The sequence below is a fragment of the Molossus molossus genome, unplaced genomic scaffold (genome assembly GCF_014108415.1).
Source record: "Molossus molossus isolate mMolMol1 unplaced genomic scaffold, mMolMol1.p scaffold_m16_p_9, whole genome shotgun sequence".
Classification (NCBI taxonomy): Eukaryota; Metazoa; Chordata; class Mammalia; order Chiroptera; family Molossidae; genus Molossus; species Molossus molossus.
Window position 1 is genome coordinate 96283350 of NW_023425403.1, and position 27688 is coordinate 96311037.

The 27688-nt window shown below is 44.8% G+C and overlaps 2 protein-coding genes across 3 annotated transcripts in view; both read right to left on the reverse strand.

The window, feature by feature from the left end:
• LOC118622989 (guanylate cyclase soluble subunit beta-2-like) overlaps nt 1-5411 on the reverse strand; it is an 80212-nt gene extending 74801 nt beyond the window's left edge. For both annotated transcript variants that reach the window (XM_036250557.1, XM_036250558.1), the window contains exons 1-2: nt 5352-5411; nt 2787-2884 (exon numbers count right to left, since the gene is read on the reverse strand). In XM_036250557.1, the coding sequence (XP_036106450.1) occupies nt 2787-2813 (27 nt within the window). In that variant the 5' untranslated portion in view covers nt 2814-2884; nt 5352-5411. The remainder of the gene's footprint in view (nt 1-2786; nt 2885-5351) is intronic.
• A 7742-nt stretch (nt 5412-13153) lies between these two features.
• The window catches only part of CUNH13orf42 (chromosome unknown C13orf42 homolog), a 40402-nt gene continuing 25867 nt past the window's right edge, over nt 13154-27688 (reverse strand). The window contains exons 2-4 of the mRNA XM_036249672.1: nt 19059-19206; nt 16645-16885; nt 13154-13328 (exon numbers count right to left, since the gene is read on the reverse strand). Of these exons, the coding sequence (XP_036105565.1) occupies nt 13154-13328; nt 16645-16885; nt 19059-19206 (564 nt within the window). The remainder of the gene's footprint in view (nt 13329-16644; nt 16886-19058; nt 19207-27688) is intronic.

Sequence of the window (27688 nt, forward strand, 5' to 3'; positions counted from 1 at the left end):
GCCCGGGCCCTCCTGGAGGAGCTCGGAGCTCCCCAACGTCCCGTCGCCCGGTCGTTCAGGAGAACCCCCAGCAGCCCCAGAAGCTTGTCTCGTCGAGGTTCAGGGGTCCACAGGGAAATCAGGAGCTGCTCGCTGGCCGCCAGGCAAGGAGCTAACTGTTGGACTCCTCACCGAGGAGGGAACAAAAGGGTGGCGCCGTGGGTGAGTGGGTGGGACCTGCCACCAGGCTCCCCAGCGGCGCACATCATTAATGCTAAACCCTGGGGGCAACTCAGGCTGAAACCCCGAGATGCCAGCACAACAGCAGCACCATTTGCCAGCACAGAGCCCCAGGGCCTGGAGTTCGCCAAGACTGCCGGGCACAGGGAAGCAGCCCTCTCTGGCCTGCTGGCCTCCTGTGGGGAAGGCTTAGAGGACAAACAGGTCCTGATCACGCTGGACCCTGGGGTTTATCTTCACCTCCCTCTGAATCTTGCTGCAAATTCAGAAACTCTTTGCTCCCTCTCCCACCAGGGCCTCCTCAGAGAGGCTGGTGTCTGACTTCCGCGAGGCCTCCTTTCCTAGATTGGCGTAAGTAGGAGGCCAGGATCCCCGAAACCTGGCAGACTTCTGCAGAGTCACTTTTCCTTTCGTCTGATGTCTCGCTGTCGGCCGTCTCCCTGCGCGGTGGCACAGTGAGGAGCCTGCGGGCGTACAAGAGGCTGTGCTCCGAGGTGGCCCGTGTGGGGCCCTTGGCCCAGAGCTCTCCTAGAACCCTGAACTTGTCTTTGAGGACGTCCCTGGGATCCGGCTAGAAGACTGCCTCTTAGAGATTGCCTACTGAGAGGTCTTTCTAGTTTTCTAATTAATCCTGGGATAGGATCCAAGAATGGCCTGCCTGAACCAGAACTTGACTCCACCATGTGAAATTCCCTGGTGCCTAAGCCGCACCTTCCTCAGCATCACAGCTGCACTCAGGCTCACGCGGGCTATTCGCTGGAGGGCTGAATTCCGAGCAGTGGGACCAGGAGTGAGACCCCAGCCACTGGCCAGGTCCAACAAATATTGCCTATAGCAACTCCAATAGACATGCCAGCTTTGGTGTGAAAACAAGAGTAAAACTAAATAAATAGCATAAAATCAGGGTGAAGTGAGCCCTGTAGTCTCAGTGCTATGCAGACACACAGAATAGTCCTAAGAATGTGACTCATGGTCAAGGCAGCATCTCATGAACCCAGTAATGCCAGACACTGTGGCAGCCCCAGAAACGAATGCCCTCCCTAAAGTCCACAGCATCTTTATCTTTAGGTCTCCAACACCCAACACATACAGTACAATTGCAAACAATGTGTTGACTTCTCCCTTCCCGATAGACACTCCTGCGCCCCCCATTCAACCCCAGCTCCATTTTCCCTCCCCAGTCTCGGTGCACCTCCCCTTACCAAGCACTCCCTGCCCCTCCACTGATCATGCTTTCCGGCTGTCTTGTCTGTTCCCTCCCAAGTTACTTGGAGAGCCGGGCGAAGCCCCCCTCTTCCTCTCTGAAATGGAGGCTTTGCTCATTCTCAAAGCTGGACTCTCCATGTGCTGTTCCTATGAGGAAGGAACATGTGGTCAGGAGGAGAAGAAAGGCTCCGGGACAGGTGATTTCCATAATTATGCTTCCCAACACTCTGCCGCCATTCAGCTGACAGTCTTCTTTCTCCCTGCCAAGGGCTTGCTCTGGCTCTGTCTGAGGAACCCCTCCCCTCGGCCCGGCCCTGCTTTTTCAAACACATCAGCACTCTCACATTTCACAATAAGTAAATGGTTAAAAAAAAATCTCCATTTTCTTTCTCATGCAGCAGATGGCAGGTCTCAGGAACTTAGTGGAAATTAGGCTTTCTGATTTTCTAATAAATTTCAGCATCTCACACAAAAAGCACAAGCTCCTTTTGATTCTGATGCTCGGTACCATATGGCACGTCATCCGTGGCCATGCAGCTTCGTCCTCAGGCTAACAAGGACGGGGATCTTCGGTAGAACACGAGCTCGAGCTGGTGCGGACCAACTGGATTCCTGGGTGAATACCATCTGATGATAATATTGTATACGGCAGTGGGGTAATTATCCCTTTTTTATGGTATGTGTTAATTTTCGCTGCCAGTTTCCTTAATTACAACTGCCCCCAAAGGGCTACTCTGTAAATACTCTGTAAACATTTGAAAAGACATAGGCAGTACATGCACAAAGAAAAATGGCCCTGGATTTTAGAGCTGCCTGGAAAATTGGCCGACGGTTTATGCTTGTCAGTTGCAGAGACAGCTGAGTGGGGGACTTCAGTGTGTGGAGCGTCTGCTCTTCAGTGACAGGCCCACCTTCCTCGCTGGGAGGGCTGATCCGAGGGGCATTCTGACCTGCGGTGCACAGTGCCAGGCGCTCCCACACCTGTGTAAGGCACACGCTAATAAAGAGGTAGAATGTGTCTATCACCGCGGAAAGTCCCCTGGTGCCCCTCTCAGTTGGCCCGCCCCCCACTGTTCTCACCACTGTCCCTCTGGGTTACTTTTGCTCTTCAACTTCACATCAATTATCATTCAGTATGTTCTCATCTGTGGCCAGGTTCTGAACATTTGGGGGGGGAGCCCACTCCCCATCTGTGTTCTCATTCCTCTAGTGCGTCGATTCTGAACTTTTAACTCATGTTGGGTGCAGAATTCAAGCTTCATTCCCCAAATTAGACACATCTCTGTAAACAGACAGCCTTGTTGGACTCCTACCCTATGACACCCGATGAGGTCCCAAAGCCACCCCTCATCGGCTCTGACCTGGGTCTGATGTGCAGTGAGAAGCATTAGCCGCGTATTTTTCGGATGACAAGGGGAGGGCAGACCATAGGGAGGTCACTCGAGTAAATCTCTGCAGACTGAGGAAAGAAACGAGAGAGAGAATGAAAGGAAATAGTATCTGGGGAGAAAATTTTCTTTGATAAACTATAACCACCACATAATTTTTGTTTGCTTATTTTTGCACGCCCATGACCCTAGCTGCCTTGCTCTCGGTGGGGACTCCTCCAGTCCACTTGCTGCTCCTGCTCTGCCTCAGGCTGCCTGGCTTCCGAGCTGCCACCGGCTTCCTGCCAGGGCCCGATGCAGAGGGACCTCGAGATGGGATGTGGCCGAACTGCTGGGCTCCCAGAGGCCCTTCTCATAAAACATATCTGCCACCTGGACCTGCCAGGTGTTTGAAATTCTCACTGATTTGGTTACAGCTTTGAAAACTTCTAACAAAATGACAATAGTACCTGTTCCTTCAGCTAATGAGATTAGCTGTGTTCAGTATTCGCCTGGCTTGCTAAGGGGGCCCGGGACCCAGAAAAGAAAGTGTGATGTCCTGCATCCGAGAGGCTGAGACAGGGAGGTGGGTGTCAGCCCGTGGCGCAGAGGCTCAGAGGGAGTCCTGCAAGAGGCCACCGTGGGAGGCCCAGCTGGGGGCACAAGGAGGAGGAAAGGCAGGTCAGCCTCACACCGGGTGGCACTGTGGGCCTTGGGTTCTCCCTTGCTGGGACTGCTGTCTCCGTGGAAGAGGGCTGGCTGAGGGATGACTTGGCTGGAGGAGGAGCTGTGACATGGAGCCAGATTTCTTTCAGGCAGAGTTTCCCACTTGGAACTTTAGTACACGAAAACAAGAGTCACCTTTCAGTAAGAATCTTGGAGGGGGGGGGCGTGCCAGAACAGGGCAATTTATTTGCTAATTGTTCACAGTAAGTGCTTGTTGTGTGCTGACTGTGAGAGCAGCTCGCTTCCACCCAGCCCCACCAATGTGCCAGGAACAGAGCACTGTAAGATGAGCCACATGAAACTGCCCCTCTCCCAGGTCAAAGACCACAGAATATTGGCAATTTCATTTGATTCAATTTACCATTAATGTGTCCTTACTATAATCCTATAAGGTAGGTCCTGCTATCGCTAATTTTCTCTAAAGATGGCGACACTGAGGTCAGAGAAGTTAAGTTAATCTCCCCAAAGTCTCCAAAACTAGCTAGTCAGAGCTGGAATTCAAACTCAGCCTCCAATAAAAGAATGAAAATGATGGGCAAGGACTCCTCTCTTTTCTTTCTGAAGAAGCTGAGGCCTCTCTTGGAGTCAGGTGGTATATTCAGAAAAATATCTTTTTTTTTCCCCAGGAAAGTAAAAACTCTAGCTCATGGGCCCCCTTTCTTTCACCTGCCGTACTGGTAGGTGACGTTTAACTTTGTACATGAAGTTGGTGCAATCTTAGGGAAAGCCCAGAAAAATAGGCTCTGAACGTGGAACTCAGGGTCCTTTGATTTCAAACCAGAGCCTTCCTTTCAGGGCTGATAAAACAGCCAGAGCCAAGGTCCTTCTTCAGTTAGGGAACCCAGCCCGCCCCCACCGTCCCTCACCGCCCCATGCTCTCTGGCATTGGTACTGTATCTGTTATTCCAGACTAGGGATACGCCTCCTTCCTTTCCTTTTGAATTTACACCCTCATTGGCACTTAAAGGAAGAGCAGAGGAATAGCTGGGCGTGAAGCGCCATCGTGTGTCCAAACGGCCACATAGCAACAGGGTAATTCCTCCACCAGAAGGGAGGCCAGCCACCCGGCTTTGATCAGCCACACTTCCCGACGAGGTGGGTGAGGCTCAGAGCAGGCACACAGGTCTGAGTCCTCGCTCTGAGACAGGAACCGAGGTCCCTGAGGGGCAGCTCCTCTCGGTGGAGGGGTAAGGCGGCGCTCCGGAGACGCAGAGCAAATGCACGTTTGCCTCTGCGTGGCCGCACACACAGATGAGGAGTCAAACGGTGGCTGCGACACGACCGTGAGGGCCCTTTTAAGACCAAATTCAGCAACCTTCAAATCTAACCTACCTACACTTCCATTTAATTTTCGGAAAAACTGCAAATGAGTCATGCGATCTGGGGACCACCGCGGAGGCAGGCCGGTCCGTCACACGCAGCCAGAGGCCGGTGTTGCCCAGAGCCGGGCCACACCGACGCAAGGTCCGCTGCGCGCTCGCGTGCGGGCTGCGCGAGGCCGGCACCATCGCGGGTCCCTGCGCCCGGAGAGTAGACCCTGGTGCCGTCCCATCCACATCTGGGACAGTGAGGCTGCGGATGGTTAGCATCCTGGCCAAGGCCGCCCAGCCGCGGGTGGCAACGCCGAGACTGGAGCCAGACCCCTGAGGGCAGAGCCCACTCTTAGCCTGACGCCGCGGTTCGGTGTGAACGTCTTCCAACTGTTTTTCCAGGAAGCGGTACATTTTCCAATTATGCCTAGAACATTTTAAAATTTCCCTTTTACAGCTATTTTTTATTTTTCTAAGTGATAGCAAATCATCATCCTATCCTATGACAATAGTTACCACTTACCGTGGGCCAGGCGCCTCGACAGGTCTATGTCATCTATCCCTCGCCTGTGTGGCACTGGAGTTACGCACTCCTGTTATCACACCAGTTCACAGCTGAGAAACATGAGGCACAGATAGCCTAGGTCATCGCCCACTTTACACGCCCTAAGCTCCAGGTGCACAGAGGCCACTGGGTGAGACTGAGTTGTTTGCTCATGGGATGAGGAGACTAGAAGGACCTGAACCCACCCCATTCCACCCCCACCCGGTACAGGTCAGAGGTCACTCAGGGGAAGAGGTGCCTAAGTCACTGCGCTGTCAGTGGGGTCCCTGCAGGGCTGGTCCGTTACTCAGCTGCCCTTCAGGAGAGCTCGAGGTTTAGGAACAGCCAAAGAGATCCGGAGCTGGGTCTCGTGGGCAGGGTCAGTGCGCATTCTAGACATGGACAGTACCATTTTGAATCAAAATCAAGACCACTTTTCTCAACTGGCTTTGGGAAGAATGCCCTGCAGGCCCTGAACCAGCCCCTCCACTACCTGTGCTCCGCCCCCCACAAGCTAGGAGCCCTTTCTCCTGTCATTAGCCTGCTGTTCCTCATGCCTCAGGGCTCCTGCTCCCATCTCTGCATGGCAGGGTGCCGCAGCCCCGCGTGCCCCTCACCGCCCTCTCGGGTCTCCCTCAGTGCCTGGTGGCCGCGTCTCCCCATGGCGTCACGTGCGCCTCTGCACTGGCATCTCCCACTTTCTTAACTGTAGCCCAGTCTGAGCTCGTTTCCTACTCGGAGGCCTACAGAAACTCTAAGTTAATATATCCAATATAGAACTTTAGATTCTTCGCCTCATCGACTTTCCCGAAACTCATCAACAACAATTAAAAACAAAAACAAAACAAACCAGCCTCCCTCTTACTCAGCTTAATAAATGGTGCCTCCAGTCACTGATTCCCCAGGTTAAAACCCCATGTCTCTGTATCTGTCTAATTCACAGCAAGCCTACATAGCTCATGCAAGCTCCCCGTGACACCCTGGACCCCCTCACAGCACTTAGCACGAGCATTGGTATAATCCTTTGGTCGGTCATTCTCTCCCACCCGGAGCGGGGACAGAGTACTGGAACAGTGCAGTGCTTGTCCTCTGACTCCTTGTTCAAGCCCGCTGTGTTCCGTGGCCTGCAGTCTAATAGCTTCTGCGTAGTCACGCAGATAGACATGCTGATTGTCAGAGGACTTCTGCTTGTGCCCGAGTTGTACAAAAATAGCCCCTCACTAGCAGGTGCCACTCCTGAGGAGGTAAGGGAAGTATGTATAAAAGTAATGATTGTTCAGCAGACAATCCAAAATCCTCCTTAGACCAGCTGTCTGTGGTCCACAACGGCCTCTTGCCCCTCCCATCTCCCCTTACTTTGACCTAAAAGAAGCCTGAACTCTGTGCTTAGGGTGGGTTTGAGGAACCACCGTTTTCTCAGTTGGTGACTTCTCCATCAACGAACCTTTCCTTACACCAAACTTGGACATTTTGAGGTTTGGCCTTTTGAAGCATAGGGCACAAGGACTGTGGACGTGCTCAACATTCTTGGTCAAATGACAAATAAATGAGTAGACACACATGAGCAGTTCCAGGAAGAGAATGTCCAGGGGGCTTTGGCATCCTCTGTGGCCAGTGAGGTCAATCAAAAGCTAAGTCAAGCAACATGAATTGATTTACAAAATGTGTCTGCCCAAATTGTCCCCTCACCACCACCACAGACCTCCTGCCCCTTTCAAAAATTGCTGCCAAGTCCTGGATGGGTGCCTCCCTTAGTTTAAGCATCATCTATACACCAAAAGGTTGCAGGTTCAATCCCTGGTCAGGGTGCATACTGGAGGCAACTGATTGATGTTTCTCTCTCCTCTGTCTCTCTCTCTTTTTCTCTCTCTCCCCCTTTCTCTCTTTAAAATACATTTTTAAAAATCCCTGGTGATGATTAAAAATAAAATTTCTGCCAAGACCCAGGGTATTGATAAAGAACTGGGGGTCCTGGACATCCCAGCTCAAGACCAGTAACACATGATTCTTGATCCCTATCTGTCAACTCTATAATTCTCTTTTAACTTCCCCCAAACTATACAATCTAGCTTTCCACAGCTGATCCATAGAAACCCTGCCTCTCAGTCAAGCCGTCTCCTCCTGCCGTTTCTGTGTGTCCCGAAGGCTGTGTTTTGCGTGCTCTTTCCCCTCATGGAATAGGAGGGGCCTTTAGTGATCCTCTGCTCAAGCCTAAATCTCTCTCTCAAGGCTCCACCTCTTCCATAAAGTTCTTCCCTGACGTCTTGAGCTATGTAAGTGTGCTCCTCCCTTCACAGAGCTCCTTCTGTAGGTAAACAGAGGTGATTAGTGCTACCTTATCTGTTTGTCATATCTTCCCCCTTCTGGATTGCCAGTTGCCAAAGGGAAAAGGTGTGTCTACTACTGTTTGCTTGGTATGTGGCAGTTGCTTAGTAAGCACCTGGTGGGTTGAATGAGGGAGAACACTGCTCCGGCCCAGCAGCAATGTCTCCGCAGAATTGCTGTCCACGCTGCCTCCTCCTGGGGTTGAAGTGCTGGTTTCCATTTGGGAATTCTGTATAATTGAAACGTCTTTCTGAAATAGAAACCTGTTAGACAGGATGGAATTTCACTTTAATAAAATTACAGGGTATCAGTTAGAAGCAAAGGACTTTGGAAATGAAGCTAGGTCAAGCTTAAAAGGCAGCTGGGCTGGTTGATAAGGACTATATCTTGTGATATAACGTGTAGTGGGGTGAATAACAGCTTACCAAAAATGCCCACTCCCTACCTCCGGCCTCTGAGAAAGTTCCCTCATATGGCATAAAGGACTTTGCAGGTTTTATTAAATTACCGATATTGAGATGGGTGATTAGCCTGAATTATCCAGGCGGGGCTGATGTAATCACAAAGGTCCCTGTAAGAAGAATGCAGGAAATCAGAGTGAGCAGTTGGAGATGTGACAACAGAAACGAAAGGTCGGGGTGATGCGAGGAAGGAGTCACAAGCCAAGGAACCAGGCAGCCGCGTGGAGCTGGAGAAGGCAAGGAAATCGACTCCCTCCTCAAAGCCCCCGGAAGATGCCCACTCTGCCCACACCTTGGCTTCTAGTGAGACTGATGTTCCTTCTTCTCACCTCTAGACTATAAAAGAATGAATCTGTGTTGTATAAACCCCTAAATTTGTGATAATTTGTTGCAGCAGCAACAGGAAGCTACCCCACCATGTGAAGCCAGCAGAGGTGAAGAGAAGGAGCTCCTGTTAGAGCCCTCTGGTGTCCAAGAGCAGGCACCACGTCCAGAGAAAGGGCTGATAACTAAAGGCCCTCATGTGTCTTCTTCCATGAGGGAGAAGACATTTTGTGGTGGAAGCTAGAAACCAAGGGCTAAAGAACAAGTCAGGTGCCTGCGACTCATCCTTCTTTTATTTTTATTTATTTTTTATCCTCACTCGAGGACATTTTTTTGTTTTTTGCTCAGATAGAGCGGGAAGGAGAGAGAGGAAGAGAGAGAAACATCAATGTGAAAGGGACACATCGAGTGGCCGCCACCCGCACAACCCAACTAGGGCCAAGGACAAACTGCAACCGAGGTACATGCCCTTAGCGGGAACCGAACCCAGGTCTCCCTGGACCACAGGCTGACGCTCTAATCGCTGAGTCAAACTGGTCAGGGCTCATCCTTCTTTTGAACATTCTGTCCAGGTTTTTATATATCAAAACTGAGATAGTTCTGGGAAAACTAGAGCTACTAACATAGTGCCCCCAGGACCAGCTGATCAAATAACTGGTCATTTCAAAGGGGAAAACAAATCAACCAAGTCAGCTATTTCCATTCACTGACTCATTTATCTCAAACCCCAGCGCGCACCATATCATGATTCCGCAGGCAGAGCCCAGATCCTGGGGTTTATCACCAACGTCAAAGACCTAAAATCATCCCAATGACAAGCCATCCTTACGTTTCTGAATCATGAAATTCTTTAGGCAGTCTGTCTCATTAAAGACAAAAATATACAAAACATGAAGGAAACATGAAAAACACAGCTTCATGTCCCACAGCAATAAACACTTAAAAAAAAAATCAAGACTCCAAGCATCCTCTCTGTCATGTTTATTTCTTCCTTATCTGTAAAAGTAAAATGTATACAGTGTCTTCACCACATAATGTCAGGTCCATCTGTAATTACCTGTAGTTTGATAAGAGGCAGAGTAAAGAGACCTTCATTCTGAGTTTACCCTCAGCAGTGAACTTTTATTTGTGGGCTTCAAAACAAAGCCACGTTTAAGGGAAAGAAAGACACACAGTGATGTTAACTTGGTGTGTATTGAAGTAGTTTATAAAACAAATCTCCCAAACATTTATTGTTCAATGAAGCTTCTGGCTATAGTGGGCTTAGTATAAGCAACAAATGAAAGAAACTTCCCAGACATTGACATTGGCACTCAAAAAATAATAAAAGCAAGTATTAAAACATTTCCAGTATAATTTCATGCTGAAAATGTGTTGATATAAAATTTATAAGAAGGCCACATAATTATTAGCATTTTTTCTATAGAAGTTATAAATGCTTAGATTTGGGTTATCAGGTTCACATAAATATAAGGTTCTTTCTTAAAATACTGAGTAATAAGAATATCATCACATGGACCTGGCAAAAAGAAGCTGTATTTAGTCCAAGAGTAACCTTAGCCTAGAGCACCCTTGGCTTAGTTAGGGTTACTGGTTTTTCCTAGACTGTGTACCTCCCTCATGCCTACTTAGCACTCTTGCATTCATGGGCATGCACCCACCCCACCGATGACTTCTTTTTTAATTACATTTATTGGAGTTACATCGGCTAATAACATTATATAGGTTTCACGTGTACAATTCTGTAATTCATCATTTGTATATTGTGTGTTCATCACTCAAAGTCAAGTCTCTTTCTGTCACCATTTATCCCCCCTATCCTCTTTCAGCTCCCCCACCCCCTTTCCCTCTGGTAATCACTATACTGATGTCTGGGTCTATGAACTTTTGTATTTGCCTGTTTGCTTAAATCCCTTCACCTGTTTCAACCAGCCCCCAAACCTCCCTCCCTGACAGCTGTCAATCAGTTTTCTGTATCTATCAGTCTATTTCTCTTTCATTTGTTTGTTTATTTTGTTCATTAGATTCCATATATAAATGAGATCATATGGTGCCTGTCTTTTCCTGACAGGCTCATTTGACTTAGCATAATACTCTCCAGATCCATCCATATTGTCACAAAAGGTGAGGTTTCCTTATTTTTTATGGCTGAGTAGTATTCTGTGCAAAAAATGAAACTAGACCACCGTCTTACATCATACACAAGAATAGACTCCAAATGGATTAAAGACTTAGATGTTAGACTCAAAACCATAAAGATTCTACCAGAAAACATAAGCAGTAAAATCTCAGACATTTCTCCTAGCAATATATTTTTTTCTGATATGTCTCCTTGGGCAAGGTAAACAAAAGAAAAAATAAATAAGTGGGACTACATCAAACTAAAAAGATTTTGCACAGCAAAAGAAACCATCAACAATATAAAAAAACAACCCACTGAATGGGAAAAGATATTTGCCAATGATACATCAATAAGGGGTTAATAACCAAAATTTATAAAGAACTTATAAAATTCAACACACAAAAAAACAAATGAACAATCCAATTAAAAAATGGTCAGAGAAACTGAATAGACACTTCTCTAAAAAACTCATACAGCCTGGCTGGTTTTTCTCAGTGGTTAGAGAGTCAGTCCACAAACCTAAAGGTTGTGGGTTTGATTCCAGGTCAAGGGCATGTATCTGGGTTGCAGGTTTGATCCCTGTCTCTGACCCCATGCAGGAAGCAATCAATCAGTATGTCTCTCTCACATTGAGGATCAATGGAAAAATATCCTCTGGTGAGGATTAACAAAAGAAAAAAAACAAAAAAACAAAGACAACATACAGATGGTTAATAGACATATCAAATGATCAAAGGATGCTCAATGTCACTCATCAGAGGAATGCAAATTAAAACCACAATGATAGTCACACCTGTCAGAATGACTATCATTAATAAATCAACAAACAGCAAGTGTTGGCGAGGATGTGAAGAAAAGGGCACCTTTGCACACTGTTGGTGGTGATGCAGTTAGTGTGGTCACTGTAGAAAACAGCATAGAATTTCCACAAAAAATTGAAAATGAAACAATTCCACTTCTGAGAATATATCTGAAGAAACGCAAAACACTAAATCGAAAGAATATGTGCACCCCTATGTTCATTGCAGCATTATTTACAATAGCCAAGATTTGGAAGCAGCCCAAGTGCCCATCAGTAGATGAATGGATAAAAAAGCTGTGGTACGTTCACACAATGGAATACTTCTTGACCATAAAAAAAGAAGGAAATCTTAACCTTTGAGACAGCATGGAGGGACCTGGAGAGCATTATGCTAAGTGAAATAAGCCAGTCAGAAAAAGACAAGTGCTATATAATTTCACTGATATGTGGAATCTAATGAAAAAAATAAACAAACAAAATAGAAACAGACTCATAGATATAAAAAAGCAGACTGACAGCTGTCAGAGGAGACAGGGTTTGGGGGGAAGGGATTAAACAACCACAAAAGAACTCAGAGGCACAGACAACAGCATGGTGATTCCCAGAGGGAAAAGGGGGTATGTGGAGGTAGAAGAGGGTAAAGGGGGGATAAATGGTGACAGGAGACTTGACTTGGGGTGGTGAACACATAATACAATATACAGATAAAGAATTGTATGCCTGAAACCTGCATGATTTTATTAACCAATGTCACCCCAATAAATTCAATAAAATTTTTTAACAACGGTAAAACAATAGGTGAGTATTGACAAAGTGTGGTGTACTCTCTAAACCAATGGCTCTCAAAGTTAGGCATACATAAGCATATACGAAAATGCAAAAAGTATATGAGAATTGCAAGGGATACACTTAAATTGTAATTCTGATTCAAATAGTTGCTAAAATACAGAAATCGTTTCTAGTCCAAAATAACTTAATGATCCTGATTGCCCTCTTAATTGAGGAAAGGGAGAGAGATAACCTGTTGGAACCTGGTTGCGTGGGTACCTGTGAGAATTTTCTGGATGAGAATTAGGGGGAAAAAAGCCACTTTGTTCCTCTCCTTCGCCAGCCAAATGCCTTGCGAAGTGACGCTGAGTCTGGGCCTGAGGGAGATGCATGGTCTGCAGACAGCGCCCAACAGTCTCTCCCATTCCACTGCCAGGGCAGTGCACTCATCTTTAGCCTAATTTAGCTGAAGTTTTCAGAACATTGTGAAAAGGGTTAGAGTGAAGGGAGCTACTTCTTAAACCACATTCTGCACCAAAATGGGCGACCTCAGTGCGTACCCAAGAGTGTTTCTGAGCCCAGAGAGAGAAACTTCCTCTTCAAAAACTTTGGCCCAGAAATTCCTGGGTGAGTTTATTTCCTGTATGAAGCATGACACTGGCAGATGCATGGAGAGCTGGGAACAGGCAGGGAGGCCGGGGAGCAAGCCTGCACACTCCCATGCAAGGCCGTCCATTCCTCCAGCTCTTCCAGACCAGCCAGGCTGTCACTCCCAGCTCACCTGCCACAGGCTCGAAAGGCAAGTCCTCTGGGAGGCTGTGGGCATGATTGGCACTAACTGGGCATCAGCACTGTGCTCATGGACTTGACTTTGTTATGGTTGTCATTTTTAAAACTCCACCCATCACCCCATTCTTCTGTGCTGGAAGCAGACACCTTCTCGGGGACCCAGCCTGAGCCCAGCTGAAGGCTGAGTGAGTCAGGGTACTGTCCGCTCCCAGAGTCGCTCCCGAAGCAGCCACTGCCCTTTGGGGTTTTCCGTCTCGAAGTAGTCCTCCCCGGGAGCTGCCAGCGGCTCCAGCGCAAAGAGCTCCTCATCCCATTCCATGTCTTCTCTGGAGACGTTGAAGAGGATCCGTCGGGAGCTCCCCAGGCTGGAAGGGAGGAAGGCAGCAGAGAGGTTAAGTTCGGCCTGGCCAGCCGCACAGACAAGGGAAGCCCTGATTCACCATGCCAGTGGAGGCCATTAGATTCGCTGGGCCTTGGGGAAGCAAAGTAGTATCATGGGGGCTGTGAATGGACCACAGCTGGCCCTTGAGCTGGGCTTGAAGGACAGGGTGGGTGATGAGGGTAGAGTCTTGGTTTCAATATGTTCAGTACATGGTTCATTATTATGGGAGGAAAATGCTATTTAGAAAATCCTTGAATCTAGGATGGTACAATATTAGCAAATCAATAAATGTGATAAACCACATAAACAAAAGGGAAGATAAACACCATATAATCATATCAATCGATGCTGAAAAAGCATTTGACAAAATCCAGCACCCATTTTTTATAAAAATGCTCAGCAATGTGGGAATAGAGGGATCATATCCCAACATAATAGAGGCCATATATGAAAGACCTACAGCCAACATCATACTCAATGGGAAAAAACAAAAAGCATTCTCCTTAAAAACGGGAACAAGACAGGGATGCCCACTTTCACCACTCTTATTTAACATAGTACTGGAAGTCTTAGCCACAGTAATTAGACATGAAGAAAAAATAAAGGAAATCCAAAAGGGAAAGGAGGAAGTTAAACTATTATTATTTGCAGATGACATGATATTGTACATAGAAAACCCTAAAGACTCCATCAGAAATCGACTAGACTTAAAAAATAAATTTGGCAAAGTAGCAGGATACAAAATTAACATCAAGAAATTGACAACATTCTTATACACCAATGATGAAATCACAGAAACAGAAACTAAAAAACAATCCCATTTACCATCACAGGAAATAAATTAAGATACCTAGGAATAAACTTAACCAAAGAAGTAAAGGACCTCTTCACAGAAAACTACAGGTCATTAAAAAAAAAAAAATAGAGGAAGATATAAAAAAGTGAAAGCATATACCTTGTTCATGGATTCAAAGAATTAACATCATTAAAATGTCCATACTACCCAAAGCAATCTATAGATTCAATGTAATCCCCATCAAAATACCAACGACATACATCACAGAACTAGAACCAACACTCCAAAAGTTTATATGGAACCAAAAAAGTCCCTGAATAGTCACAACAATCTTGAAAAAGAAGAACAAAGTAGGAGAAATCACATTACCAGAGTTCAGGTTATACTACAAAGCCACTGTAATCAAACAGCCTGGTACTGGCACAAGAACAGGCAGATAGATCAATGGAACGAAATAGAGAATCCAGAAATTAAGCCAAGACAGTATGCTCAATTAATATTTGACAAAGTTGGCAGTGGAGTCAAGACAGTCTCTTCAATATATGGTGTTGGGAAAATTGGACAGCTACATGCAAAAAAATGAAGCTAGAACACCAACTTATACCATACACAAGAATAAACTCAAAATGGATAAGACTTAAATGTAACTCATGAATCCATAAAAATTCTAGAAGAAAATGTAGGCAACAAAATTTCAGACATCATATGCAACAGAATTTTCACTGATACAACACCTAAGGCAACAGAAACAAAGGAAAAATGAACACATGGGACTACATCAAACTCAAAAGCTTCTGCACAGCAAAAGAACCATCAAAACAAAAAGGGATCCCACTATATGGGAGACCATAATCACCAACAGTGCATCAGATAAGGGGTTAATTTCCAATATACAGAGAGTGCTCATACAACTCAACAAAAAGAAGACAAAGAACCCAATTAAAAAATGGGCAGAGGACCTAAATAGACACTTCTCCAATCAGGACATACAAATGGCCAAGAGATATATGAAGAAATGCTCAACATCACTAATCATCAGAGAGATGCAAATTAAAACAACAATGAGGTATCACCTCACACCCATCAGAATGGCCACCATCAACAAATCATCAAACAACAAGTATTGTCAAGGGTGTGGAGAAAAGGGGACTCTAGTACACTGCTGGTGGGAATGCAGATTGGTGCAGCCACCATGGAAAACAATATGGTGTTACCTCAAAAAATTAAAAATTTAACTTCCATTTGACCCAGTAATCCCACTTCTAGGAATATACCCTAAGAAACCTGAAACATCAATCAGAAAGAATATATGTATGCTCATGTGCGTAGCAGCACTATTTACAATAGCTAAGATCTGGAAACAACCCAACTGTCCATCAGTAGATGAGTGGATTAAAAAGCTGTGGTACATGTACACAATGGAATACTATGCAGCTGTAAGAAAGAAAGATCTCTTATCCTTTGAGATGGCATGGAAGGACCTGAAGAATATTATGCTAAGCGAAACAAGCCAAGTAGAGAGAGACAAATATCACATGATCTCACTTATTTGTGGAATATAATGGACTAAACAAATTGCTGAACAAAATTAAGCCAGAGACATGGAGGTGGGGTACAGGCTGACAAGCCTCAGGGGAGGGGATGTTTGTCGAGGAAAAGATAAACCACAGAACTTACATGCATGTATGCATGACCAATGAACATAGACAACCAAGCTGGGGATGGGGTGGGGGGTGGGGGGTGAAGGGACAACGGGTCTCAATGGGGGAAATATGAGAAACATCTCTAACAAAAACAAATTAATAAATAAAAATTTTTAAAAAATTTTTTAAATGAGAAAAACAAAATCCTTGATTCCATCAGAGTTGAAAGTCTCTCGTAGAAGCAAAGAGAAACAGGTGGATGAGTGTGGATGGGCCTTTTTGCTCTGAACGGTGGGGGTCCCCATGTGGCCTGGGTGGGCCAGGACAAGAGAGCACGTCAAAGGAATCTGGGGCTTGATGGTCACTAGTCTTAGGAGAGAAGGATCTGGAGAGAAGGAGCCAAACAATGGTGGCACGAAGGGTCCAGCAGCAAGTTCTCCATCTGAGCCTGGCCAGTGCCTTGGGGCTAAGGCGCTGGCCTAAGGCAGGGGCCTCTCATGGGTTCGATGTTGGTTCTTTCTCGGTTCCATGCCCTCTTCAACCCCAAACTCTCACTAAGAATGTGTAGTAAGTACACAGCGGCACTGAGGAAACGAGGGGAGAGGACAGCCCACAGCATGAGGACTTGTGGGCCAGAGGGAAGGGAGCAGACCCAGAGCTGACACGGCAGTTAGGAGTGGTGACAACGGTGAACCAGGAGGCATATGCAACTTAAACATTAAACTAAGACCTCATCCAAAAAAATACACAAGAATAACTTTTGGTGTGTAGGATGGGGACTCAAGGCACCTTAAAAACCATCCCAAGAGTCTGGAGGACATCAATACATCTTGGTTATACTATGTGGCCCAAGCACTTACTCTTTTTTGCAGGCTTTGGGCTTAAATTTCAAGGTGCTGAATGCCCCTTCCACAGCCTTGGGCAAGTAAATGGGGTGCCTCTCCAGTCTCCTCTGAGTGCCAATGGTCCTGCGCTCCATGCTTCTTCGAAACTGGCCATCTGTCGTGTGCACGGCGTGCACGGCCATGTCCTCAGAGTGCCGGCGCGGCACCCGCAGGATCCAGTTGGAGTGCAAGCTGTGCTCCCGGGAGCTGGTGGCCACTGCAAGAGAGAAGCAGGGGCCCGGGCAGGAGACTCACCACTGGGAGGAGCAGAAGGCGACGGAGAGAGTGAACCGGGCAGAAAACTCGTAACACATGCACATCTACAGCAGCAGATCCCTCCGAGGGACTGGAGAACCAAGCAAAGGAGCTGATCTGACTCTGTAATTATGGGGTAGGACTACAACGGAAAATGGTGTGTCAATTAAAAATAAGAACGCACAGCCCTAACCGGTGCGGCTCAGTTGGTTGGGTGTTGTCCTGTGCACCGAGAGGTTTCCAGTTTGATTCCCTGTCAGGGCACAGACACGGGGTGTGGGCTCGATCCCCAGTGGGGTGCATGAGGAGGTGGCCAATGGATGTTTCTCTCTCATTGATGTTTCTATCTCTGTCTCCCTCTCCCTTCCTCTCTGGTTCTAACATCAATTTTTAAATATATAAAAATAAGAACATAGGTCCATATTTGCTAACTTGGAAAGATTCCCTTGATATGTTATAAATTCTTAGGTGAAAAGAACAGATGACAAAATAGCAAAGAGATTCTATTTTTTTTTTTTTTTTTTTAATCCTCACCCGAGGATATTTTTCCATTTTTGGTACAGATAGAGTGGGAGGGAGAGAGAGGAAGGGAGAGAGAGAGAGAAACATCGACGTGAAGGGACACATCGAGTGGCTGCCACCCGCACGACCAACCAGGGCCGGGGACAAACTGCAACCGAAGTATGTGCCCTTAGCGGGAACCGAACCCGGGTCTCTCCGGACCGCAGGCTGACACTCTAACCGCTGAGCCAAACTGGCCAGGGCAAGAGATTCTATTTTTGTTTAAAAAAAAAATAAAGTGAGTCTGTATTTGTGTTTAAAATCTTTTGAAAGGACATAGGCCAAATTGTTAACAGTGATTGTTATCTCTGGGTGGTAGTATTACAGATCATATTCTTTACTTTATTTTTTATGTTTTGATGTGTTGTTTGAACCATTTGATTTACAACATGTTACTGTTGTTATCAGAGAAAAACCATAGAGTCATTTTCAAAAAATTCTATTGTCAAAGATGACAGCTGTATCCTCAGTGGGTTTTGTTGCCCGCTCCCCAGTGTCCTGGATTCCTCGGTTCAGCTCCTGGGGACAGGGCTGTTCTTTGTCAGGGACTGAAGGGGCCTGTGAGAGAGGGGGCCAGGCAGCCACCCTGCAGGGTGCAGTGAGCTTGGGGAGCAGGCGTAACCTGTGAAACTCCACCGAGTCAGTGAGAACAGAAATCTCACAATGAAGGGCAATCAAGGCCAGGACAACAAGAATGTAATCTTTTGATTATTAAATAAAACACTGAAGAATAATTTAATATTGGTACCAGAAACTGATACCTCAGTAAGCCCTGAACAAAAGCATCATTAATTATATTATGTGGGAGCAAAGTCAAAGATTTAAAAAACTGACAGTTGAGTAACAGAATTTGAGTGCTTTGCTCTCCGCCAGGAGAGAGCCCCCGTGACACACCTAGATAAGGGGAAAAGCATCACCTCAGCCCTCACCTCACTCCCTCTCTGGGATCCTTGCTGGGCCTGGGCAAGCACCCTGGCCTTCCCTCGCCCCACACGTTCTTACAGGGTGGGGACTCAGGAGGGCCACAGAGGGAGAGCCAGGGGAGGGGTGCAGAGGGAGGACAAAGTGGGTGAAGGGTCAGAGTTGTGTCCAACACACTGGTGTTTCCCTCGGGCCAAGCTAGCTCAGGTAGGGACAGAAGCTAAATTTTAAAATACAGTTTGTCTTCTTTTCTTTCTTTAAAAAAAAAAATGTGGTAAAATACAAATAACACAAAGTTTACCGCCTTAACCATGTTTTAGTGTACAGTTCAGTAGTGTTGAGTACATTTGCATTGTTAAATGACAGATCTCCAGAATTTTTTCATCTTGCAAAACCCAAACTGTATTTCTATACCCATTTAACAACTCGCCATCTAATGCTTCTGTTTCATCATTTTTCTGTTGCTTCACCTCATGGAATCTTACAGAAGTGTCACCGTGTCTCAGCTGTGGCAGCGAGCCAGAGGGGCGGCAGAGACTGCGAAGGCACACCCAAGAGAGGCTGGAGCTCAGGGCCAGGCTCTGAGCGCCCATCTAACAGTCCACTGCAGAGACCACACCCCACCGACTTCTGCCCCCAGGGAAGGCGCTCACCATCAAAGTCCACGTCCTCATTCGGGGGGTCTGTCTCAGCAGCGCGCGGCCGCTTCTCTGTGTCCAGCTCTGCGATGATGGAGTCGAAGAAGATGATGGCCTCGGCCACATCGGCGCTGAACTGCGAGCATGTCTTGGGGGTCGCTTTCTGTGACAGGGCGAGGGAAGGAAGACAGTTGCCTGAGCCAGCCTCAGAGTGGCCTCACACAAGTCAGCCACAACCGCCAAATATAATGAAATGCTGCTGAAACTAAATGTAGGTGAAGTTAAACATGTGCAGGTTTAAAAGGTAAATCTGGATAAGGGCTCTCTGGAAGGAGGGTAGATTCCCCACATCCACACTGCTACAGGATCGATGGGTTTCCAATCACCTTAAGAAGGGAGAGACAGGGGGAAAGATCTGCCTCTCGGTCACTGACCACCGGGCAGAATACTGAGTCTTTCTTTGGCTTCCTTGTTCCCTGCTGATAAACACCCAATTAGGCAATTACACAGTTCCTTAGAGTGACTAGGTAGATGATGAGATGCTCACAGCAGGAAAGAGAGGACTAGATGGGTCAGAAATAATCCCTAAAAATTGTCAGTGCCTAAAGTGGACACACACAGGCTCAATTCATGGAATAAACGGAAGAGAAATTGGTGTCATTGTTTGAAAAGTATAAGAAATAATAAAGTATATAGTTAATAAAAATTTCTGAGTGCCTAACTGGGTTCTGGGCTCTGTTCTGATTTGTTCTCCTCTAGGATCTTATTTATCATCACAACAACCCACCAAGGGTCACAAGTGACTGACATCATGGAAGTTCAAGCCCCATGGCAAACATCGATGGACACCTCACCATGAAAGGCACAGAATCAGTGCACAAGTCGCCAGAAAGTTCTCTGGGGGATTTAGAAAGTAGAGAACTCAAAAGGGACAATATGTGTTAACCTGGGCTATTCTGATCATGTGTAGAGTTCTTTTATTTTCTATGGGCATTTTGCAAGTGGAATGATATGTAAAATAAATGACTTAATTATAGATGGGCATGTTGGGAAATGTATGTACAATATTTGGGCTATTAGAAATCATTTTTAGCACAGTTGGTGTGGCCCAGTGGTTGAGCGTCGACCCATGCACCAAGAGGTCGCCGGTTCCATTCCCTGTCAGGGCACATGCCCAAGTTGTGGGCCCGATCCCCAGTGCGGGGCATGCAGGAGGCGGCCAGTCAATGTTCTCGCTCATCAATGTTTCTCTCTCTCTCTCTCTCTCTCCCTTCCCCCCTCTCTCAAAGCAATAAAGAAAATGGGGAGGAGGGTGTCAATGGGGTAAAAAAGAAGAAATATCTGTAACAAAATAAAATTAAAAAGAAAAAATACTTTAAACAAAGAAAAAGAAAACATTTTAAAATCAAGGGTTGTTTTTTTCATACAGAAAATATTAAAGAAACACAACATACATCTGAATCTTTGTTAAAAGTGGAAAGCTCTCCAAATGTAGTTATCCTTCCCCCTTCAAAGAGCCCACTGAAATGAAAACAAGGAGGGCAGAAAGCACAAACCCCACTGACAAGGAAAACAATAGAGAGGCCATCAGTGAAAGACAGATTTCCAAAAGCTTCTGGCAGTTGGAAAGCAGTAGAAGAAGGGTCACTGATGTAACAGAGGAGAGGGACTGGCCTCCAGAGCTTTGTGGGTGGGGAAGTAGCAGAGGAGGGGGACATTTTAAATCTTGGGAACTAAAAATGCTCCAGACTTGACAACACCAGATGCACCAAGGGTGCGGGACTGATGAAGGGCTGGTTGAAAGTCTTTAGGAGCCCAGCAGGCCAGTCCACCAGGCAGTCAGATGACAGGAGGGCTTATCAATACAGGCAAATCAATATTCTTTTATCCTCCCTGTGCTCTTTCTTGCTGGGCCATCTCCTTTGAATGTTTCATCTGGACGACTCCTATTCATCTCTCAAGACTTGGCTGATATGACTCAGAGATTCCACTTCTGGGTATATATCTGAAGAAACCCAAATCACCATTTCAAAAGAGTATATGCACCTCTATGTTCATTGCAGCATTATTTACAGTAGCCAAGATATGGAAACAACCCAAGTGCCCATCAACAAGCAAGTGAATTAAAAAGCTGTGGTACATGTATACAATGGAATATTACTCAGCCATTAAAAAAATGAAACCTTACCATTTGCAACAGCATGGATGGACCTACAAGGTATTATGTTAAGTGAAATAAGTCAGTCAAAGAAAGACAAATACCATATTATTTCACTTATATGTGGTATCTAAAGAATAATATAAATGAACAAACAGAAACAGAACCATAGATACAGAGAACAGACTGATGATTATCAGAGAAGGGTGGATTTAGGGAATGAGGTGAAAAAGGTGGATGAATTAAGAAGTACATATTGGCAGTTACAGAAAGTCATAGGGATGTTTTAGTACAACATATGGAATATAGTCAATAATATTGGAATAATTATGTATGGTGCCAGTTGGGTACTGGAAATATCAGGGAGAACACTTTGTAGAGTATATGATTGTCTAACCACTATGTTGCACACCTGAAACTAATACAAATAATACTGAATGTAAAAAAAGAAGAAAGACTTGACTGAGACAGTTCTTCTCCAGGAAAACCACTCCTAGTTCTACTAACACACATACCATTTTAGAGATGCTTGTGTGTGTGTGTGTGTGTGTGTGTGTGTGGAGTGGAAGAGAGAGAAGCACAGAATGGGGAAAACCAAGCCTGGACTGAGCCCCAAAGGAAGGATGAATATTACTTAAGAGGAATGCCAGGTCCATAGGTTTTTGCATCTCAGAATCCATCTCCACATGGGAGGATATCTAAGTCTCCAGTAGCAACTATCATCAGTGTTTGGCTTAATACAGGATCTCAGACTTGCATGTGGGGATAACATTCTTTTTCATCTGGGACAACCTACAGTTGATATAAGCTGTTCATTCCTCAGCATCTGTAGGAAGGAGACTTTGGCAATCAGCTAAGAGCAGCCCAAAGCAGTGTCTTTCATGTAGAAGGGTTTATAGGAGAGTCTTTGGTGTCTTAACTATCAAAGGCCTAGGAAACAATAAGCACACTACCATTAATTAATTTAACTTTCCTGTGTCCTCTTATGAATCTCATGGATCTCCTCAAGTATTATCCTCCAAGAATAACTTTTACAAATTTAAAAAATAAACCACCAGCATATATATCACCACTTTAGCCATCGAACTCTCTATCAAAATTGGTGGACAAAGGCCCTTTCAGCTGCACACTTGTTAGTTATTCCAAATATTCAAACATGTTGATTGTTTCTAAAACTTTGAGCTTTAGGATTCAAGACTCAGGTCTTCCTCCCATACATTGCCTTTCTGCTCTGCTTAGCTGAGATTGCCTTTCTGCGCACCCCCAGACACTGACAAGCTCCTTAGACAACACTAAGAGTCCCATTTTCTAGGTCCCACTTTTGAAGTATCTGTTGAGTCATTCAATATGTTAGCATTATAAAATGTGTTTCTGTTAATAGCTTTTGGGTGTGCTGCAGAGTGAGACATTGGGACACTCTGTTGACATTGTTTGTAGCTGACCCATACACACCTGTGTGAGTAAGTCTCATCTTAAAAGAGGACTCTCCCTCAACCCTTACTTACCCCAATACCCCCATCAGTTCCCTCCCAACTCTTCACGAAATGAGGTGGGGCATACATAAATGTACATGAATAAACCATTGCTTTCCTTCCTTACATAGTCTTGCTTTCCCTCCCTGTAAACAAAAATACCCTTGACCAAGTCTAGGAGCCCGGCCTGAGAGGTGGTGAGGGGATGCCTCTCCCTGAACCCTGCCAGGGTGATTCTATGACAGTCCAGCCCGATCCCAGCTAGGCATCCGAATCTCCTGGGGTGTTCTTAAAGAATATTTATACCTGGCCCTTTTTCAGACCAATTACTTCAGATAATCAAGTGATTCTAAGGCACAGCAGTTGAGAACCATCACTCAGTAGGGACCCAGGCATGGGGGAGGGACCCATGGCTGAGACTAGCTTTTTCAGCCTTTCCATAGCTTCCACGGGCCTTCCTCACCTCCACAAGGACATCTCTTGCTGAACACTCACAGAGACCACTACCACAAGGGCTGCATCAACTGAGGCTCACGGTTCAGGGCTCAGGGTAATGTCACAAGAGAATATTTTACAAAGCGGTGGTGGTATAAAATGCGAGGTCAATCCTCAACACCCCTGGGTGAGATCCAAAATAGTCTTTCCTCTCTGAACTCAGAACTCCAGGTAAAAGTGGACTGCTTCCCTCCCAACCTTGACTCTTTTCTAGCCCAGAATGTTTTAACGACTCCTTTGGAAAGGCTGCACGTAATGGTTGCACCTGGCCAGGCCTGGTTTCACAGGGCTCGTGATCCTCCATCAGCCCTGCAGCAGCCCCAGGGAGAAGGACACTTCTCTGAAAGCATCCGTATTGCATTGCCTACTTCACTCCAGGTTGCCTTTCACATTTCACCTTCAGTATCTTTAGGGTTATCGTTTTCCAAGCCTTCCTGTCGCACCCCTTCACCCCAGGCCTGGGTCTCAGATTACTTTGCCCAGATGGAAACCTTTGCACTTTCCAAAGTAAACGCGCCTGCACTTCTCCCTTTAATGTTTGAGTCCCCCAAGGCAGTGCGTGTGTTTCCCTGCATTCCATGCCGGCTGCCACCCTGCTGCTTCCACCTGACCTCTGGGGGCCTGGCCTTCTCCAACCTGCTTGTTTCCTTCTGGGATCCATCAGTATTTGTTTGCGAGAGATTTGGAGTCTACAAAATAAACTTCCAGTTATAAACAGCAATTTTTTTTCAGAAGTTAGGGTAGAGGGACATCCTAAACCCATCCAAAGCCAAGAGGACCACCACTCAACATCCAGCCTCCTTCTCTCCTACTTGGCAATGCTCCTCACCTTTTCAGAGGGTCAGCTCACTCTGCAGCACCCAGTGTTGGTGCCTTTCCTCTATGTTCACATCCTGCTCCGTGTGAATAGTCCACTGCAGCACATGGTATTATACCCTGATAGTTTCCAGCAGGCCAGTGGCCCTTAACCTCTTCTGTAAGATAACTTTGACAAATAACACTCACAGAAAAGACTCTCTGTTGATAAATGGTCACTGCCAGCCTCTTAAAATTTATCCACAAGCATGCATGAGACAGATTGTACAACACACATAATCCCAACTTTCTTGGTTGTAATTCTACCTCTTTCTCTTCCAAGGAACTGCAACACACCCATGTGGTTCAAAGAATGATGCTGAAAATTGTAGCTTCAGAATATGGTATGGACTGTGCCAGGGCAGATGAACTATTTTTTCATCTATGCACGTTGAGCACTTCTTCAGGCAGTTGGTATGGAGTAATAACTATTTGTTGAGTGAATTAATGTATGCTCTATTACCTAATATTAATGTATTACCTAATATTTATATTCTCCAACCAGTTTGCATGCTGCTAATGTATACTTTGGATTTAACTTGGCAATTTTTGAGAACTCTGCACTCACTATTTTTATGGAGTACTGATAGTAATCTCTTGAACTAATAATACCTGGAAACCTGAATGTCAATATAATTGAGTTAGTCTGGATTGGAGAGATCATTTCCTCTTGGACCATTCAGCTGGGTGAAATTAAATGCAAAACAGTTAAAATTTATCCATAAGCAATTTAATATCATTAAAAGTGCCTTTAAGGTTAAACCTTGTACGCTCTGTCTAATTTAACCACTTTGCCTTCTGCCATCCTTGTGATATATATTCAAGACCAAGGACAAATAGATATTTACCTTATCCCTTTTATATTAGAGCACACAAGGAAATGTGTACCCATAATTAAATAGGAGTTTGTGAAAAAGGAATGGGAGTTTATGGAACAAGAACTATAGATATGAGAAATAACTTGGAAAAAGATATAGTCACTGAAATTTAAATACATACATATACATACCCTTATACAAATTTTCAATAGATAAGCTAAATGGTAGACTGGCCACAGCTGAAGGAAAAAAAAAATTAGTGTGGATAATGGAACTGAAAAAAATCATCTCAAAACAATAAAAAAGAAGGAAGAAGTTTGTCACAAACTCTAGTATAACTAAACCTGGGTCTCACCTATCAAAACTAAACATTACAATCATTTTGGAAGCATAGCTGCACATCTTCGGTCTTTTGTATTAGAGGTTCTAGATTCACAGGCTGATAGGCTAAGTCTTTTTTTTCTCCCAGCTTTATCATTTTAAAGTCATTATTACTTTTTTTGTTAGCATCTGGTAACTTCTATTTTTAAATGTCATCTAAATGGCCGTTTCACTTTAACAAAACACTGAGTGAAAATTTTTTAAATCACATTTATCAAACTGTTAGAAGCCAAACTGATAGAATTGAATTAACTTCCTTGAAACATGTCACATTTAATAAGTAAAACATCACAATCCAATGAGAGAAAAGATGAATTTGTCAATAAATGGTGTTGGAAAACTTTGTTATTTGGGAGAAATTCAATTTGAATTCTAACTTCCCAGTACATGTCAAAATAAATTACTGATTGACAAAAGAACTGGGTTTTATTTTATGGAACTACTAAAAATGGAGGAAAATGGCAAATAATGCAATTGACTTTAGTCATAGAAGGACTTTCTAAGTTTGAGAGTAATGGGAAAATGATCAAAGACAAAATCAATATATTTGACTACATAAACATCAGTAGTTTTTGTACATCAGATAATGTCAAATAAAATTAAAAGATACATAATAACTTACAGAAAATATTTTAACATGCATGGCAGACAATGTATTCATATCTTAATATAAGAACATTTCATATAAGTAAATAATAAATTTTTATAAGAGCCAAAAGAAAATGTATAAAGATATAATTGGGCAATCCATTAATAAGAAATACACATTGCTTCAATAAAATAAAAGGGTCATTCTTTGCTCAAGCAATAATCAAAGAAAGCACAGAAAAAGAATGCAGTTTGGGGAATGGAAAATGGCAGTGGAGTAAATGGAAGCTACACAGACCATCTCCCAGGACCAAACTGGAATTACAACTAAAATAAAGGTAAATCATTGGGAAAAAGCAACAGAAAAGCAGCTAGAGAGGACCCATATGACCAGGGATAGAAAAACAGGACACTGAATCGAGCCTGATAGGTCTGCAGTGATACGAGAGGCCAGGCTGGGAGCCCACGGACAGCAGCTGTTTTAGCTGTGAGCAGCTCCTTCAGGATTAAAATCCCAAGCCACCTCCACAGCTCAGAAGGCTGGGACAGAGCACTAAATTAGCTAAAGACATTCACCTTGGGTTCTGGCAGAGGGAAGGTGGACTGGACTGGAACTGTGTGGGGACACCTGGGATTTGGAGGGTGCTGAGAGTTTTTGTTCAGTCACTTCCTCACAGTACAGTGGCCATCTTGCTCAGAGAGCCCCTTGCTCATATCTCTGGGGAGAAGCAACAGCCCCTCCCTCAGATATTTAACCCCACCCAGCTGGGCCAGAGAAGTGCAAATTGAGGCTAATTAATAATCAGCATCTGCCCCAACGTCTGGAAGTCCTTTTATGCTGAATACCTAAGGGAGTTTTTCATTCAGTTGAGGGCTACAACCCAAGGTGCATCAAGTAACTGAGACTAATAGCCTCCAGGCAAAAAGCTAGAGGATAACTGGACCTTCCCTGGGCTTGCAAATCTACCCCAAAATGTAAGACTTGACAGTGATGTTGAACGTGGGTCCTCCCACACTCATTCAAACCCAGTAGAGGGAGCCACAAACAGCAGAACACCAACACCCACAGGGAAAATTTGGAAGGCTTCAAAACCCACTGAGATAGCCAAAATGGTGAAACAAAGAAACAAATCCCAAATGAAAGAACAAGAAAACTCTATCAAAGATGACATAAATGAAATGCAGCTAAGCAAATTACCAGAGGTAGTGTTCAGAGACATGATCTTGAGGAAGTTCAACAGCATGAGTAAGGACATCAGCACCATGAGTAAAGATATAGAAACATTGAAAACCAACCAAGTGAAAATGAAGAATGACATAGCAGAAATAAAGAACACATTGGAAGGACTAACCAGCAGAGTAGAGAAAGCTGAGGACCAGATCAATGAATTAGAAGACAGGGTAGAAAAAAATCAACCAATCAGAAAACCAAAAGGAAAAAATAATTAAAACACAGGAGGACAGCTTAAGAGAACTGTGGGACAACTAGAAATGTAATAACATTCACATCATAGGAGTCCCCAAAGAAGAAGAAAATGAGCAAGGGTTAGAAAATATATTTGAAGAAACAGTGACAGAAAACTTCTCTAACTTGGTGAAGGAAGAAGGCATTCAAGTTTAAGAAGCACAGAGAGCCCCAAGTAAGAAGAACCCAAACAGGCCCACAGCAAGACACATAATAATTAAAATGCCAAAAATTAAAGACAAAGAGAGAATCCTAAAGGCAGCAAGAGATAAGCAACAGTTTATCTACAAAGAACCCCCATAAAGCTCTCAGCTGACTTCTCAACAGAAAGACTAAGGACAGAAGGGAATGGAATGAAATAATCAAGGTCATGAAAAACAAGGATCTGAATCCAAGACTACTCTATCCAGCAA